Source organism: Phacochoerus africanus, chromosome 11, assembly GCF_016906955.1.
Source record: "Phacochoerus africanus isolate WHEZ1 chromosome 11, ROS_Pafr_v1, whole genome shotgun sequence".
Lineage (NCBI taxonomy): Eukaryota > Metazoa > Chordata > Mammalia > Artiodactyla > Suidae > Phacochoerus > Phacochoerus africanus.
The window spans coordinates 76,834,027-76,852,069 of NC_062554.1; the positions used below are offsets into that span (position 1 = coordinate 76,834,027).

Here is an 18,043-nt window from a genome sequence, read left to right on the forward strand (position 1 = left end):
GGAAAAATTATCCCCTCTAACTTAACAGAAAAAAGTATAACTTAATAAGAATACAGTGTAGGGATTCATGGAACTAAAGAAGGCCATTTGTGGGGATGCGGCCATGGGAAATCTGTGAGAAGCTAGAAAATGAACGATTCTCTCCCCCTTTCTTTTCCTCTCAGAGAGCACCAAAACTCAGGGTACTCTTCTCAGACAGTCTGCTGCATTTCTCTCTCTCCCTGTAGAATGCATTTACATGTTTGGGTTATAGTTTGTGTTCAACAGAGAGCAACTGAGACTTCTTTTCTAATTCCAAATTCTCAGAGGAGAACTAATTCAGATTCCTTCAAGGATCAAACTCTATCCAGTCAGGAAGGGAGAAGGGTCATCTCCTATTAATATAGCTATACCAGCCAAACCTCTAGTAGCAGGGAATTAAGGGAAAAAGGAAGAGGAAGCGGATGCTTCTCAATGGATGATAAACAGATACCCAACAAAGTATCTACCTCAATCCATTCTTAGATTTTTAAAACATTTAAATACAACTTAAAGAAGAAAAAAATCATGCCATGTTACACAGCTAAAATTTGTAAGTCAGTTCTTTACAATAACAGAGGTAACATACACATTTATAAATAATTTACTGCTTAAGGATTTTAAACTAAAGCATCACCTTCCCCATTTACAACAATGTCTTCTGTTTTTGTTGAGACATCAGGGGAAATATTAAGGAATATTCTGATTCTTATTCTAAGAAACTAGAGGAACACAGGGTAACCCAGGGAGCCCTTTTAAGGGCTTAATGTCCTTCTAAGTTGAGAATATTTCTCTAGTTTCTCAGTGCACACCTGGCAGTCTATGCTTTCAAGCTAACGTGTTGAGTCATGCTGAGTCCTCTTCCCCTGAGGTTAAAAGTATTTCCTACTTTTTTTCTGTATCTCCTCCTTTGCTCTATTGTCCTCCTTTATCCCCTTCATGCGTCAGTCAATTCAGAAAATAACAGTAACCTTTCTGACTGTCTCAAAATCTTGGTTGATTTTGTGAAAATGTAGCTGCAAGGAATAAAAACTGTTTGGAAAATGCTTTCTTAGGTTCCACAAAATGAAAACACTATCCTGACAGGTATTTTCAAAATGAGATAAGAAGCTCTGTTGAAAAGCACACTATCTCCAGAGAAGGAAGCTCTGTTCCTTTTCTTATGCAAGTTAATAAAGATGGTAGGTAGAAGAGATTATCTATAACCACAAATAACCTGATTATCTAGTTAAGCCAGTAGTTTCAACAGATTTGAAGTCACAGCTGAATAGTGGAAAGCAATAAAGAAAATACAACAAAACCAGGAATCTTAGATAATTCATCCACTACACTATCAGGACTCGAATCTTACACTAAAGGTCTTACTCATTCTCATATATTTACCTCGGGAGTTAGCCATACCACCAAATTGGGCACTGTCAGTAATTGCATAACGTCTGCCTCTGATGTTCTATTATATAAAGCCTTCTCTTGTGTGCCCAAGTCCTCCTCTCTGAAAGAAAAAGACATCTATTGTTTATTTTCTTGCTGTTGGGTGCAATTTTGCTCTAGAATAAACTTTTAGACTCAGATCAAAGTATTGGTTAAATGTATGTTTACTACTAAATACATTTAACTACCACTGTTATCACAAAGAGGGGCACACACTCAACCACAATTACAAATTAATTCATGAAGCAAGAACAGAGCCAGCCATAATTATGTATTCTTTTAAAAGTGTAATAAAATTTCAACAGGCTAATAAAATGAGCTCTGACATATAACAACTTACCATCCTACCATACTTTTTTTTTTTTTTTTTTGCTTTTTAGGGCTACACTCTCGTCACATGGAAGTTCCCAGGCTAGGGGTAGAATCAGAGCTGCAGCTCCCGGCCTACACCACAGCCACAGCAATGCAGGATCCCAGCCACAGCAATGCAGGATCCCAGCCACATCTGCAACCTACTACAGCTCATGGCAACACCGGATCTTTAACCCACTGAGCGAGGCCAGAGATTGAACCCAAAACCTCATGGTTCCTAGTTGGATTTGCTTCCACTGAACCACAGTGAGAACTCCCAATCCTGCCATACTTTTAAATCTTAACTGCTCACTATGAGTGATGTTAATATTTTACAAAGGTACACAGTAAAATCAGTTATCAGTTATCACTTCTTGAAAGTCTTCATGGTGTACACACCTAAACTACTTAATGCTAAATTGCTTAAAAATAAAGTAGGATAGATCTTATGAACTTAATGTAATTAAAAGAATGACAATGCTTTATAATTACATTATCACATATAATCCCATTGATCACATTTTGAGGCCATTTGGATTATTTCCCCCAATTTGTGGAAAGTGAAATTGAGATTTAGAAGACTTAGGTGTCTTGCTACTCAGCTAATCACTGACAAAATGGAGAACATTATTCACATCTCAGGGGCTCCAATGCTCTATTCACTGTATGTTTCTTCCAGGATTATCAAGGTTCAGATCTCAGATTCATAAGTGATCTCCTTATGATCATATCAGAAAACAGATAATATAGGTATGAAGAGTCAAAAATAATACCAGCATTGTGTGTTACCCTTTATTTATTTATTTTTTAGAGGCTCACCTGTAGCATACGGAAGTTCCCAGGCTAGAGGTTACACCATAGCAATGAAGGATCTGAGCCACATCTGAAAGCCTATAACTCAGCTTGTGGCACTGCCAGATCCTTACCCCACTGAGCAAGGCTGGGATCGAACCCACATCCTCATGGATACTAGTCAGGTTCTTAACCCACTGAGCCACAATAGGAACACGGTGTGTTAACCTTTAAATGAAAGAGATATATTCACCTTCATTCAATTGTTTACTCAAACAATAAATAATTACACACCTACAGAAGTGTCAGGCACTGTGTTAGGCTCTATTAACACTGGTTATCCATACTGGTTATCTCTGCTGCATAACAAATTATCCCAACTTAGTGGCTTAAAACAACAAACATTTATTATTGTGCAGTTTCATAAAAATTGGCCTGGAGTTCAGGAGAAGCTTAGCTGAGTGGTTCTCGTTCAGAATCTCTCTTCAGGTACAACAGAGATGCAAGCAAGGGATGAAGTCATCTAAAGACTTAAGTAGGGCTGGAGGATCAGCTTCCAGATTCACTCACATGGCTGTTTTCAGGAGTCCTCAGTTTCACACTGGTTGTTGGCTGGAAGCCTTAATTATTCATAACATGAGCCTCTCTTTATAAATTGTGGAGTGTCCTTATGACATGACAACTACCTTGCCCAAACAAGTCACTAAGTATAGCCCAAACTCAAGGTAAGGAGAATTAAGCTTCACTCAAGGTAAGGAGAATTAAGCTTCACTTTTGAAGGAAGACATATTAACTTCTGAACATATTTTAAAACTACTACAGCAGTAAATAAAAAACTTATTTCACAAATTTAATCTAATTATTTCAAAAAATGTGTGAATATAATTATAATTTTGGGTATTTAAAGGAAAAATGAGTGGTTTTTTTGCTGTTGCTTGTTTCCATTTTCTGTCCCCCTTTTCATCCTGTCTACTTAATTTTTTTTTTTTTTTTTTAAGGGCTGCACCTGCAGTATATGTAAGTTCCCAGACTAGGGGTTGAATTGGAGCTGCAGCTGCCACCCTATACCACAACTCACAGCAACGCCAGATCCTTGACTCACTGAACAAGGCCAGGGATCGAACCCACATCCTCGTGGATACTAGCCAGGTTCATTTCCACTGAGCCATAATAAGAACTCCTCATTCTGCCTACTTAAAAATTCTACATATAGTGCTAAATAATGAGTTTTCCTATCTTTCTTTTTTTTTTTTTTGTCTTTTTGCCATTTCTTGGGCCGCTCCCGCGGCTTATGGAGGTTCCCAGGCTAGGGGTCGAATCAGAGCTGTAGCCGCAGGCCTACACCAGAGCCACAGCAACTCGGGATCCAAGGCGTGTGTGCAATCTACACCACCGCTCATGGCAACACCGGATCCTTAATCCACTGAGCAAGGCCAGGGATCAAACACACAACCTCATCATTCCTAGTTGGATTCGTTAACCACTGAGCCACGATGGGAACTCTGAGTTTTACTATCTTTTTATGTCAGTTAGGAATTGCATTCAGTCCTTACAACAGAAAACTGAAACAACAAAGCCTTAAATAGGAAGGATTTATTTTCCCTCATAATAAAAACAAATCCAGAAGTGGGCAGTCCATAGTTGATAAGCTGGCCTTCTAAAGCAATTATGAACCTAAACCCTTCTGGCTTCCTATGCTATTAATAGTGTGTAGAGCTTTTGTTATTGTGGTTGAAATACAGCTATTCCACCTCTAGCATTGTATCGCTGTTCTGGGTACAGATCCAATGATTACTAGGAAACTTTGAACCTCTCCTAGCAATATCCACTTTCATTTTGTTGACAGGTCACATGGATAACCGTGGTTTATAGGAGACTGAGGAAGTAAATTACTTTTAATTGGATACACTGTCGCCCTGAAAAAAATCAGAGCTGTGGTAGTAAAAAAGAAAGTATTTGGTTTAAAAAACCAGCAGTGTCCAGCTACCCTGCTCCAAGGAGCTTTGATACATGTTACTGAAATACTACACCAGACAGACAACAAGATTTGTCTATTTCACATGGGAGAATCTGGTTGTCTTGAATCACACATATAAAGTGCATTTTTCAAAGTAATCACAACTTTCTTTTTTCTAGCTGATAATGTTGAAGAACTGGCTGACATTAATGTCACTTCTAGGAATTTGTTTAAGGTGATAGTTGCACAGCTGTGCAAAGGTACATGCATTAAAAAGATCATCACAGAGTTCTTTAAAATCGTAAACATTTGAAAAAAACAGAAATGAATTGATAGAATACTAGTTAAATGACTACATCCACTTAACAGACACTACACAACTTTTTAAAATGATATTGTTCATGACATAGTATTCAGTGAGAAAAGAACCATGTGCATTATAAAATCCAGTTTATCATATATCGTATTTATATGTCTCGGTGTTTTTAATTTTTAAGAGATATCTGGAAGAGTATAACATGAACTTTTTAAAAAAATGGTTACCTCTGGATTGTGGGATTTGGAAAGTTTTTTTTTTTTTTTTGTATTTGCTTAAATAAGTATGCATTGTTCTCATGGAAATAATGGCCATTTTCAAAAATATCCAAAAGGGTAGAAGGAGCTGATTTGACCTGGTATTATTTGTATCAACATAGCTTCTTGCCAGTAATTTTATTTTTCCACTGCACCTGTAGCAAAGGGATGTTCCCAGCCCAGGGACTGAATCCAAGACACAAGTTTCAACTCATGCCATAGCTGTGGCTAAACACGTGGATCCTTAACGCACTGCACCACAGTGGGGACTTCTACCAGTAATTTTCTTAGATGTGCTATAGCTGAACTTATCCTTGGAAGAGTTTCTTATTTTTGCTTATTTGCAAATATATTCTGTATTCATTATAAATTTCACTAAAATTGAAATAAGACCCTTGGAGCATTTTGTCTTGTTTTGCTTTCCATTTGGAACACTCTGACCTCTGAAGGGTCTCTTTTCCTGCTACACAGTGGCTGTAGAAGGGAATATGGGAGGCTGGGCGATAATTACAAGTTGAGGAAAAGAAAAGAGGGTGGAGGTAAGGATATAAGAGAGAAGTCTGGAGGCATGAGCCAGAGAAACAGCACTAACCTGGACGTCAGATACTTGCACTTCTCTTCTAGAACAGGCTTTTCAGTTTATTTTTCTGACCTCAGCTTTCTCATCTGAAAAATGAGAGGTATGGGTAAGAATCACTAGATGTTTTAAAATTCCTTTGGAAGATTCTTTGGGATCTTATAGTGGCACATCCCGGTAAACTACACTAAAGCTGAATCTGAACCAATTAAAGGAGGGGAAAACAACCATACCTTACTAAATGTTATTATTTCTCCCAAGCGCATTAAGTAACTTGCCAAGTTTACCGAGCTAATACGCGGAGGGTTCAAGATTGAGGCCACAGCTCCTAGGCAGTAAAGAACTACTGAGAAGGGCATTTAAAGGAAGCAAGTTTGCTTTCTCACCCTCAAGCCAGGCCTTGTAGATGATGATTAACACCAATTAAACCCAGACATTACCCCCACCTGCTGATTGCTGTGGGGCAGCCTCAATCGCTCCAGGGCTCCTCACTCTAATCCCAAAACGGTTTTCCGATACAAAACCCCTTTATAAACTAAAAAGTGGCGGGGGGCGGGGAGCGGGGGTTGCTGGTAAAGCTCCCAAGAATTCCAGCCACTGCCTGATAGCACTGAAGTAATGACGGAACTAAAGACCACGTGTGTACGCAGGAGGCTTTGTAGTATCACTAAGTTGGTTTTCAGCCCTTCCTAGTTCACATACCTGGTTATCCAACACCCGTTTGTATACCTCATCTTGTTGTACTTCCTTTTAATAAGGCCAGAGATACAGACTAAGGACAGTCGGGAGAAGGGATAAAAGCAGTAAAAAGAAAGGGTTAAGAGCAGGCTAGAGGCCCTAAGACTCCTGCAGGGTAAGAGCCTGCCCCTCAGACAAAGGTCCCTCAGGTATCCGCAGCCTCAGTCCCTGCTGCTTTAATTCCTTTAAAGGTCCGGAAGCCACTGCAAGACCCTATAGCAGAACGAGGAAGGTGGAGGCCAACCGTAAGGAGCGGATAGAAGGCTGCGACTATTGCTCGCGGAAAACCCGACTTCCCAGACCCCTTCGCACAGGGCGGGGCGTGCGCTCGGTGGCCTATCCCCACGCCCGCACGTCGCCGTAGCCCCGCCTCTCCCTGCCCCTCTCGCTCCGCCCTTCCCTGGGGCTGGTGCGGCAGCGGCTACGTCAGAGCTCGGAGACCCCTGGGTGGCGGCTGCGCCGTCGGCGGGCCGCGGCCTGGACGCGCTGCGGGGAGGGGCGGAGCGAGCGGGCGGGAGCGAGCGCTGGGCCCGCCTCGGCCGCCGCCGCTGCCGCCGCCGCCGCCGCCGGGGAATAATCTGGGCGGCAGCGGGCGGCCCCAGCTAGCAGCCACGAGCCACTTCTGCGGCTGCCGAGAAGAGCGAAGGTCGCCGGTCTCGTGGCGTCCCCCTCTCTGCCCCCCAGGAGGGGCGAGAGGGAGAGGAGGCTGATGTCAGGTACGGCTGGCGGAGGCGCTCTTAGGCTGCGGGTCCAAGGTCTCTGTTCCCCTCGCCCTCCCCCTCTCGGAGTGTGCGTGTGGGGGGAGCGTGGAGGGTGAATCCAGCCCCCAGCGCCACCAAACAGGTGTCTCGGAGTCGCCGCCGGGGCTGGGGAAGTGCGGGCTCCGGAGGGAGGCACGAGGCACTTCCTGCTCCCCGCGCCTCTGCGAACTGCCATTGGGGCCGCCTGCCCTCCGGGCCGCTATTTTGTTGACAAGTAGCCTCCTCTGGGTCGTGGATTCTTCCCTTTTGCCCTCTCGCTCGCCTCGTTTCCTCGCGCGCTGCCTGCCGTCGGGTGGCGACGGTGAGGCGCCGACTGCGCTGGAGGATCGTGCGGCTGGACCATTTAGCGGTCCTGCCCCGCGGGTCCCGCCCCGCCCCCGCGGACCGGCGGGCACTCAGGTGTGGGCACCTTCCGTGAAAGCCGCCGGGCAGCCTCACCGCCCCAGCGCCCAGCGAGCCGGCGCCTTACGCAGGTGTCGGGGGACTTCCTTGGGGCTCTCTTGGATCATCAGGTTTGTCTGTGGCTGACTGGGTCTTTTAAATTTCCCTGCCTCTGGCAGAATGAACCAGGCAGGTGTGTGTTTAGGTACTTGATGCGTGGAGGACGGACGAGCAAAGGAGTTTTTTCCTTCCACTCTCCATTCTCCTACAAGGTGTGCTGGGATTAGTAGGTGCTGACAAAAGGACCTTATAACTCTAAATTAAAATAAATTGTATACTCAAAAAAGAGCGAAATTTAGGAGTGGTTATTCTTCCCCAGCTCTTACCTTCTCCCTTTATTTTTTTAAATGACAAAACAGCTTACGCTTTGGAGAAGTTGACTAGGTTTATAATCTAGTTCTCTTAATTCTTTGTGGTTATTTTTAAAGCCTTTCGGAGTGAAACCTAGAATCCTAACCGTGAATTGATTTCATCGTGCTTTTAAAAGTTAGTTATAAAGTTAGAACTTTAGTGCATCAGAGTGAGTAATTAGGCCGTTGTGACAGAAATATCTTCATTTACTAAAAGTTGGGCGTTTAACATAGATAGCTCTACCTCTGTGCCAGGAAAAAGTGTTGTGCAGGATTTCAAGTTACTTAATCCTGATGTTACTTGAGACAGTGGGAATCTGAGTTTTTAGGACGTCTAACTTTTTGCAGCTTTCCACAGTATTATCAGATAATTATCAAATGAGCCTTATGCACATGATGCTGTGTGTTTGAAGTATTATGTATAGTAATTATTTTGTTTTCTATCAGCCTTAGTGTGTATTGATGCACAGTTTAATTGAATGTAAAGTTTCAAGTTACCAAACAGTTAACTCTTTTTGTCATATGTTAAGTAAAACAGTGATTTAGTAAGGAAAGTATGACTCATTTAAAATTCTTCACAGGAAAATAATATGGTTTTTTTGTACTAGTGGAGAACTGTTAAATGTCTGTTAAATTTGCCTGGAATTTGTGTTTTTCTATATTTTTTTACTTAGGATTCAGTATTTAAAAAATATTTTGTGATTACTACCCATTTAAATATAGGTATTTTTAAGTATTTTGGGGGGGATGTAGATTATACTAGTCTCCAATTTTGAGTAAATTCAGTATCCCAAAATTATTAGAATTTATCATAAACTTATTTAGGACTACATATCAATTAATGATCACTTAATGATGGAAATAGAAATGCGTGGCATTTAGATTTGTGCCAAGATAAAAATTGCATTATACTACTTATACACTTTATAAACTGTGGTAATTTAAAGTAGAGTCTTTGTGAGGAGAAATCATTGAGTGGAATCTTGTAACAGAGCACCTGTAAACATTAAATGGAAAATGGACAATTTGATGCTGAAATTCAATTCAGATTCACTTAAAACTTTAATTAAGCTTCCGGAGTTCCCGTCGTGGCGCAGTGGTTAACGAATCCGACTAGGAACCATGAGGTTGCGGGTTCCGTCCCTGCGCTTGCTCAGTGGGTTAAGTGTCTGGCGTTGCCCTGAGCTGTGGTCTGGCGTAGGCTGGTGGCTACAGCTCTGATTCGACCCCTAGCCTGGGAACCTCCATATGCCGCGGGAGCGGCCCAAGAAATAGCAAAAAGACAAAAACAAAAAAACAAAAAAACAACAAGCCCCCCCCCAAAAAAACACAAAACAAAACTTTAAGCTTCCCAGTACACCTATGTTACTTTTAGAAGATCTGTTGAGATTCTAGTAAAGAGACTAGTGTACAACCTATAACAAGGTAAAAAGAATATGACAAATTTCTTTTACCCAAACTAAAGTGGATTGAGGTCATTCTTTTAAAAGAAGAGGGGAGAAAAAATGGAGAACTGTTCCATAAAAGAGAAGTTAGCATTTTATCTTAAAATCTAAATGTGTATCTAATGCGTACTTAAATTGTCACTTTACAGCTCATTCAAATGTCCTAAGGGAAAATACATGCCAAGATTTATAATGTGTGAACATAAGAAGTGTCTCTTGAGGGAAAAAAATATAAGGAAGCTGTTATCTGTGAAAGAGGGAAGCCCATAGGAAGGTAGGAGAAACCAAAAAGAAAATCTGGGAGTTCCCATTGTGGCGCAGTGGAAACTAAAGCTGACTAGGGACCATGAAGTTGTGGGTTCAATCCCTGGCCTCGATTGGTGGGTTGGGGATCCAGTGTTGTGAACTGTGGTCTAGGTGGCAGATACAGCTCGGATCTGGTGTTGTTGCTCTGGCCGTGGCGTATGCTAGCAGCTGTTTAAAAAAAGAAAGAAAGAAAGAAAATCTGAGTAAATTACCTGGAATCTGAAGTGTAGCTGCCTTGCACATTGACGGGACACGTTGAGGGAAGAGAGAGACACTGTTACATAGGAGAGATTTTGAAACAGGAAACCTGACTTGTTCACAATAAAAGCTATATATTAAAACATTTAAACTGGTGCAAGTTGAACAAGAGGCAGATTTGAAATTACCTACAGCTTGGTATAGTCATTTGCATTCTTGCTCACTGTATTAGTTTCCTAGGGCTGCTTTGGCAAAGTACAGCAAACTGAGAGATTTAAAACAGCAGAAATTTATTATTTCACAGTTTTAGAGGTTGCAAGTCTGAAATCAAGGTACTGACAATGCCATGCTCTGCCTTCTAGGGAAGAAGCTATTCCATGTCTCTTAGCTTCTTGTGTTATTGGGTTTCCTTGGCTTGCAGCTATATCACCCGAGTCTCTGCCTGTGTTGTCACTGGCCATTCTCCCTGTGTGTCTCTGTCTTAATATGATGTTCTCCTCTTTTTAAAGGATTTCAATCAGAATGAATTAGGGTTCACCCTGCTGACCTAATCATAACTTGATTACATCTCCAAAGGCCTTATTTCCAAATAGAGTTACATTCAGAGGTATAGGGATTATGACTTCCACCCCAGTCTTTTGGGCAAACACAGTTTACCTCATAGCAGTCATATAACTTATATTTTTACAGTAGTCAATTTTTAGTACCATATGGCAGACAAAATCAGGGCACAGTGGAAGCAGAGTAGGGGCCACCTAAATTTACCTATCTCAGTGCTTACTGTGTGCCAGGTCATAGAAGTAAAGCAGTGAGTAGGTGGACAAAAATCTGTTTTCTTGGAGCTTACATTCTAAAACACTGGTTCTCAAAAATGTGGTCCTTGGAACCTCAGCATCATCTGGAAACTTGTTAGAAATGGAAACTTTCAAGCTCTATTCCCCAGACTTCTTGACTTGGAAACTCTTTTAACAAGCCTTTCAGGTGATTCTGATGCATATTCAAGTTTGAGAACCACTGATGGAGCTGAAGAAAAGAAGAGTTAACTGGTGGCCTAGTGGTTAGGGACTTGGCATTGTCACTGCTAAGGCACAGGTTCAATCCCTGGCCCAGGAACTTTCACATGCTATGGCCGTGGCTCCCCCCAAAAAAGGTGGAGAAAAGAGATAATAAACAAGATACATAAAATACATAATGTGTTAATTTGTGCTGTGAATAAGAATAGAGTGATCAGGGAAGACTCCCTGAGAAGTAGAGGCCTAAAGGAGTTGGGAGGTGAACCATATATCTGGGTGAGTTGTGTTCCTAGCAGAGAACAGCAACTGTATGGACACTCACGTGTTTGAGGAACAGCAAGGAGTCCAAGTTAGAACATAGGAAGGTAACAGTAATAGGTTCAGTTCATGACATTGCTCTCTGTTCCTTTTCGACCTATAAAAACCAAATACTAGGAGGAGAGTTCAGAACAAGAGGAGTGTGGGGATTGTGTCAAGTTCATCTTAAGCTTTTGGTTTTATCTCATAGTGACATTGGGAAGACAGTGGAGGGTTTTGAGCAAATGAGTGACGTGATCTAAGTTTTTAAAGAACCACTGGCGAAATGGACTGGTAAGAATGGATTGAACAGTGGGTAAAGTTGAAGGAGGCTGTTTCAGTAATTGGGAGAGAAGAAGTTGAAGGGAGAGAGGAAGAGAAAAAGGTGGCTTAGGCTAGGATGGTAGTGGTGGAAAGGTTAGAAGAGGTACAAAATTGAAAACACACAGTATTATAGTGAAAAATAAGCTTTTTACCTCCTTGTCTACTTACTTAAGTCACCCAGTTCCCTGTGTAAAGATAAACTAGTATAATCTGTCTCTCTATATATATATGTTATGTATTCATTTGGCAATATCTGAAGACATTTTGGGTCACAACTAGGGGGAGTGCTTTTGGCATCTAATGAGTAGAGGCCAGGGATGCTGCTAAACATCTTACAGTGAACAGGACAGCCCCCACAACAGAATTATCCAGCTCAAGAGGTCAGTTATGCCAGGCTTAATGGGATTTAGAGGTTGGGGTGGAGGGAAACAGGTGTTGTATAGACGGAAGACAGGAGGAGTAGAGGAGCTCACTGCCTTGAGATGTTTACTGAACTGTAGGTAGTTCACAATTGCTGAAATACAAATTATGAGGGGAGTAGTGGCAGGGAGAGAGGGGTATACTGTACCTAGACAGTAATGTAATTCTTTGAGAGCAAAGTTATAAAACATGACGAAAACTAACATATTATTATTTTTGTGTTAAGCACTACTCACTTAATGCCTATGTAAGGATAGACTAGTATCTATATATTTTATGTATTCATGACATACCCTTGTATTAAATTTTATCAGTATTTTGAGCCTACTGGTTCATCTGAGTTTTTTCACATTGTCACAAATCTCCAAAAAAAATGTTCCAGTGTATTTATTGAAAAATAGCTGATTATAAGTGAACCTATGCAGTTCAAACCCACATTGTTCAAGGGTCAACTGTAGTTATCTTTGGTGAGAATCTAGGGTAGAGATGGGAGCGAAAACTTAACTCTTTTCCGTGTGTGTGTGTGTGTGTGTGTGTGTGTGTGTGTTTCAGTTTGATTTTCTTTACATTTCTGATTTTAAAAGTAGCTGCTACACCATGCCATTTTAACAGAAAGTTGTTATCTGCCAGATATGTGAAGATTTTCCTTATTTGTGCATGTAGAAATTGTTTTTAACATCTATAGTGTATTCTGTGTTATATATTTTTTAAACTAGTTCCCTGTCAGCAAACAAACATCCATGGTTATGGCTGCCATGAACATCTTTGCAGACTTTTGTGTTTGTGATCATCAGAGAAATTTCTGATCATGAAATGATTCTTCGAGGCATACTTGAAAAATTTTAAAGATATCACTAAACTGCCCTTCCAAAAGATGGTAAATATGTATATTCTGAGAAAAGAGCGGGAGCACTAGTTTTCTCTCACGTCAGTGTCAATACTGGCTGTTGCTAAACTTAACATTTTTGTCTCCATGATAGGTTAAAAATAGTATCTCTTCATTTGGTTAACATTTCTGTAATATGAATGAAATTTGAACATCCTTGACCATTGTATTTTCTTTTTTTTAAATCCCTTTTTAAAAAATCTGTTTATATTAGGTTGATCTTTTGTCTTTTTCTATATGATACTTCCTGATTTTTTTGCTGTACAGGTTTTTTTTAACATCTTATACAGAAAAGATACCTTTGAGCCAGTAGTTACACTGCCAGAAATTTATTCAATAAATAACCTCATACAGTTTCACTGTTACAGCTTTTGAGTTTTGAAAAGATCTCAGTTCATGACATAAAAATGTAAAAAGATGTTTTCTTCTAGTTTTGTTTTAATTTCATTTAAAAAAAATACTGGAATCTGAAAAACATTTGGAATTTGAAAGAGAAAGGTAGGAATCCAACTGGTTGCTTTTTATCTTTTCCCCCAAAGATTATTTCAATATTATTTCTTCAATAAGCCATCTCTTTCTTGATTTGAAATGCTATGTGTGTTATATATTAAATTTCCATATGTGCTTTTTTTTTTTAAACAGACTCTTTACTTCAATCTGGAAAAGACCACCAGGGATATATCTTTAGGCTAACAAAGTTAGGTTAATTAACTTGCTGCTGTGAGGGAGACTGCACAACCAAAGGAACTGCCAGAAGGGATAGGGTTATTATAGAATTCTGGAGAAGGGTGGAGTTTAGACAAGATTTAAATGAAGCAATATTTGATAGGTTTAAAACACAGCAAGACTGTGTGTCAGTTAATTAACATCAGAGTTGGCCCGAGAAACAGACTTAAGGGTCCTGTTTCCTTGGAGACTACAAAGTTAAGATAAATGTGGAATGTTGCGTCTGGGAAACCCTTATCTGAAACCCTGAGTTGGAAGTTGATGCTGCTTCTGATTAATGATTCATCATCCATCCAAGAGTAGGGTGTTCCATTCTCTCTGATACACTTTCAAGTAAAGTTCTGACAGTCTGGTTGTAGAGAAAAAAATTACTTAATAATGTCTAGTATTAACAAGCATTTAAAAAAAGGTTTTTTTACATATTCAGCCTGAATATCCGATTGCTTTAATTACTGTACCACATTTTATACTCAGATGTTTATTTTTCCACACACTTGCAATAATATTTACCACATTTAATTTTTTAAAATCTTGTATCTTAAGTAAATCTTGCTCAGGCTTGTCCACCCTCCACCCCCTTTCAGGAATTTCCCAGGTATACTCACATGTTCATTTTTCCAAACTTTTAGTTAATTTTACCAAGTTATTTAATTTTTAAAAATCTTTTAGGAAGTTAATGTTGTGGCACAGCAGAAAGGAACCCGACTAGTATCCATGAGGACTTGGGTTCTGTCCCTGGCCTCGCTCAGTGGGTTAAGGATCCAGCATTGCCGTGAGCTGTGGTATAGGTTGCAGACACTGCTTGGATCTGGTGTGGCTGTAGCTGTGGTGGAGGCTGGCAGCTGCAGTTCCAATTTGACCCCAAGCCTGGGAACTTCCATATGCCTCAGGTGCAGCCCTAAAAACCAAAAAAAAAAAAAAGTCTGTTTTAATTGGGATGACACTATGTATGTGTGTGTGTGTATTTGAGAAAATCGACATCTTTGACATTGATTTTTTTCAATTTTTTAATTGTAAAATGCACATAAAATTTACCACCTTAACCATTTTTAAGTGTACAGTTCAATGGTATTAAGTACATTTATATTGTTGTGCCACCATGACCACCATTTGCCTCCAGAATTCTTTTCATCTTGCAAAATTGAAACTCTACATTCATTAAACAGTAACTCTCCATTCCCCTCTCCCCTAGTGCCTGGTAGTCTCCACTCTACTCTCTGTCTTTATGATTTTACTTAAGTATCTCATATAAGTGAAATTTCATAATTTATAATTATGTAAATAACCATTGTGACTGGCTTATTTCATTTAACATAATGTGCTCAAAGGTTCGTCCATGCTGCAGCATATGTCAAAATTTCCTTACTTTTTCTTTTGCTTTTAAAAAATTTCCTTACATCTAAAGACATTACACTGTATAGCTACACATTCCATTGTATGTATATAACATATTTTGCGTATCTATTCAACTATTGATGGACATTAGGGTTGCCTCCACATTTTAGGTATTGTGAACGGTGCTAATATAAAAAAAAAACCAAGTGTGTAGATAACTCTTTGAGACCCTGCTTTCAATTCTTTTGGGTATATACCCAGAAGTAAAATTGCTGGATTATGTGGTAATTCTATTTTTAGTTTTTTTGTGGAACTGCCAAGCTTTTTTCCACAGTTGATGAACCATTTTACATTCCTACTAGTAGTGCACAAAAATTTAGATTTCTCCACATCCTCACCAACACTTGTTATTTGGGTTTTTTAGGTTTTTTTTGTTTCATTTGTTTTTGAGTTTTTAGGGCCACACCTGTGGCTTATGGAAGTTCTCAGGCTAGGGGTCAAATCAGAGCTTCAACTGCTGGCCTAGCCACAGCCACAGCAATGCAGAATCTGAGCAGCATCTTCCATCTACACCATAGCTCACAGCAACACCGGATCCTCAATGCACTAAGCAAGATCAGGGATCAAACCTGCATCCTCATGGATACTGGTTAGATTCAATTTTGTTGCACCACAACGGGAATTCCCTGTTGGGTTTTTGTTTTTTTGTTGCTGTTGTTGGGTGTTTTTGTTTTTGTTTTTGTTTGTAGTAGCTATCCTTAATGGATGTGAGGTGGTATTTCATTGTGGTTTTGGTTAACATTTTCCTATAAATGATGTTGAGCACTTTTTCATACTCAGCATGTTCATGCTTATTAGCCATTTGCATATCTTCTCTGGAGAGTGTCTTTTCAGGTCCTTTGCCCATTTTTTGAATTGGTTTTTTGTTGTTATTATTAAGTTTTAGGAATTCTCTGTATATTCTGGATATTAATCCCCTATCAGATATATAATTTGCAAATATGTTCTCCCATTCTATGGGTTGCCATTTTATTGATTGATAGTGTCTTTTGATGCATAAGTTTTAAAAGTTTTTTATAAAGTCGTTTGACTGTTTTTTTCCTTTTTGCATGTGTTTTTGATGCCATACCGAAGAAATCATTGCCAACTTCAGTATTGTAAAGCTTTTGTCTTCTGTTCTTTCTAAGAGTTTTATATATCTTGGTCTTAGTTCAGGTCTTTGATTCATTTTGAATAATTTTTGTGTATGGTGTTAGGTAAGAGTCCAACTTCATTCTTAAGCATATAGATAACCAGTTTTCTCAGTACTTTTTGTTAAAAAGATTGTCCTTTGCCCATGAAATGGACTTGGCCACCTTGTCAAAAATATTTTGACCATGCTTGTGAGGGTTTATTTCTGAGCTCTCAGTTCTATTCTTTTGGGCTTCATTTCAATCTTCGAACCATTATCATCCTGTTTTGATTACTGTTGGCTTTTGTTGTAAGTTTTGAAATTAGAAAGTGTGAGTCCTCCAGTTTTACTCTTCTTTTTCAAGATAGTTTTTGCTCTTTCAGGTACCTTGAAATCCAATATGCATTTTATGATGGATATTTCTCTTTCTGCAAAGGAAAATCACTGGATTTTGATACAGATTTTATTGAATTTGTAGATCACTTCAAGTGGGATTGACATCTTAACAATATTAAATCTTCCAGTCCATGAACATGGAATTTCTTTCTATATGTCTTTAATTTCTACTGAGGATGCAAGAAATGTTAATGTTTCCTTACAAAGTAACACAGAGGTATTTTCACTTTCGATCTTCTGAATCTGAAATTGTGGAAATAGTTTTAAAAATAGAGTTTGAGACTTAATGCAGCTTCTTTTACCTTGATTATGAAATGTTACATAATTTTTAGAAGGTTTGTTTATTTCTTTTTTTTTTTCTTTTCTTTTTTTAGGGCTGCACCCATGGCATATGGAAGTTCCCTGGCTAGAGGTATAATCAGAGCTGCAGCTGCCGGCCTACATACAACCACAGCAATGCAGAATCCTAGCTGCATCTGCGACCTGTACCACAGCTCATGGCAATGCCGGATCCTCGACCCATTGAGTGAGGCCAGGGATCAAACCCACATCCTCATGGCTACCAGGTGGATTTGTTTCTGTTGTGCCACAGTGGGAACTCCAGGACTACTTTTTCAGGATTTATAGAATTCCAAGGTTATTTTTAGTGGTAAGGTTGTATCACTGTAATGCACATAAAATAGTTCAGAGTCATTAGGCGAATATTAATGTGTGTGTTAATATTTTCTGTTTCTGTACTTTTAATAAATTAGTAATAGAAAATATTTTTGTCCCTGTCTCTTAATTAATATGTACTTCTATTATAATTTGTATGAGTTGCATACACATCAAAGGAAATAACATATAGTTCATGTTACATGTCTACTTTATGACTCTGGATTATGTAAGTGTATAAAAGTATCAAATGATGGGACCTTATATGATTTTTTTCAATAAGGTAGGCAATATAGATAAATATATCTATTTGGAAAAATAATTTCAACTGTACCCCCCCCCCAAAAAAAACCCACACACACCCTTAAAACAAGCAAACACTTGAATGCATTTTGCAAGCCAGGCAGTGTGTTAGGTACTAGAGAGATAGAGATAAAAGAGTCATAGTTGTTGTTCTTGAGGAACTTTCAGTCTAGGGGAAAGCAGTGGGCACCTATCTAATGTGATGTGTATGATAGGTACGTCATCGGAATTGTGAATGAAGGAACAAGAAAACATTTGATGGAAGAGGAGTTATTTTAATCATGGGCAGTGGGGAAGACTGATCATGGAAAATACTGAAACTTAGTTAATAGTGAAAAGTAATTTGCATTCATTCAGTACACAAAACTGAGGGAGGGCACCTAAGGCAGAAAAAATAGAATAGTTACTTTAAATTTTACTCTGTTGGTCTTTTACTTTCATATTAGAAGCTTAAAAAAAAAATCTGGTAAAGACTAAAAAACTAATTGAAATCTCTGTATATGTTGTTAGGGCTTCTTACCAGTGTCTTTTTTTTTTTTTTTTTTAAGGATCACACCTGCGGCACATGGAGGTTCCCAGG

General features: G+C 39.4%; 2 protein-coding genes across 5 annotated transcripts in view; one reads left to right on the plus strand and one right to left on the minus strand.

Annotated features, from left to right (window-relative positions):
* The window catches only part of ASNS (asparagine synthetase (glutamine-hydrolyzing)), a 180,348-nt gene extending 173,608 nt beyond the window's left edge, over positions 1–6,740 (minus strand). The window contains exons 1-2 of one of the 2 annotated variants that reach the window (XM_047751762.1): positions 6,402–6,740; positions 5,715–5,788 (exon numbers count right to left, since the gene is read on the minus strand). The gene's annotated coding sequence lies outside the window, so the exon portion shown is untranslated. The remainder of the gene's footprint in view (positions 1–5,714; positions 5,789–6,401) is intronic. The other variant, XM_047751761.1, reaches the window with a different exon arrangement.
* A 189-nt stretch (positions 6,741–6,929) lies between these two features.
* C1GALT1 (core 1 synthase, glycoprotein-N-acetylgalactosamine 3-beta-galactosyltransferase 1) overlaps positions 6,930–18,043 on the plus strand; it is a 35,638-nt gene continuing 24,524 nt past the window's right edge. The window contains exon 1 of one of the 3 annotated variants that reach the window (XM_047751764.1): positions 6,930–7,153. Coding sequence is in view for 1 of the 3 variants with exons in the window: in XM_047751763.1 (XP_047607719.1) it covers positions 7,147–7,153 (7 nt within the window). In the remaining 2 variants the exon portion in view is untranslated. The other 2 variants (XM_047751763.1, XM_047751765.1) reach the window with 2 other exon arrangements.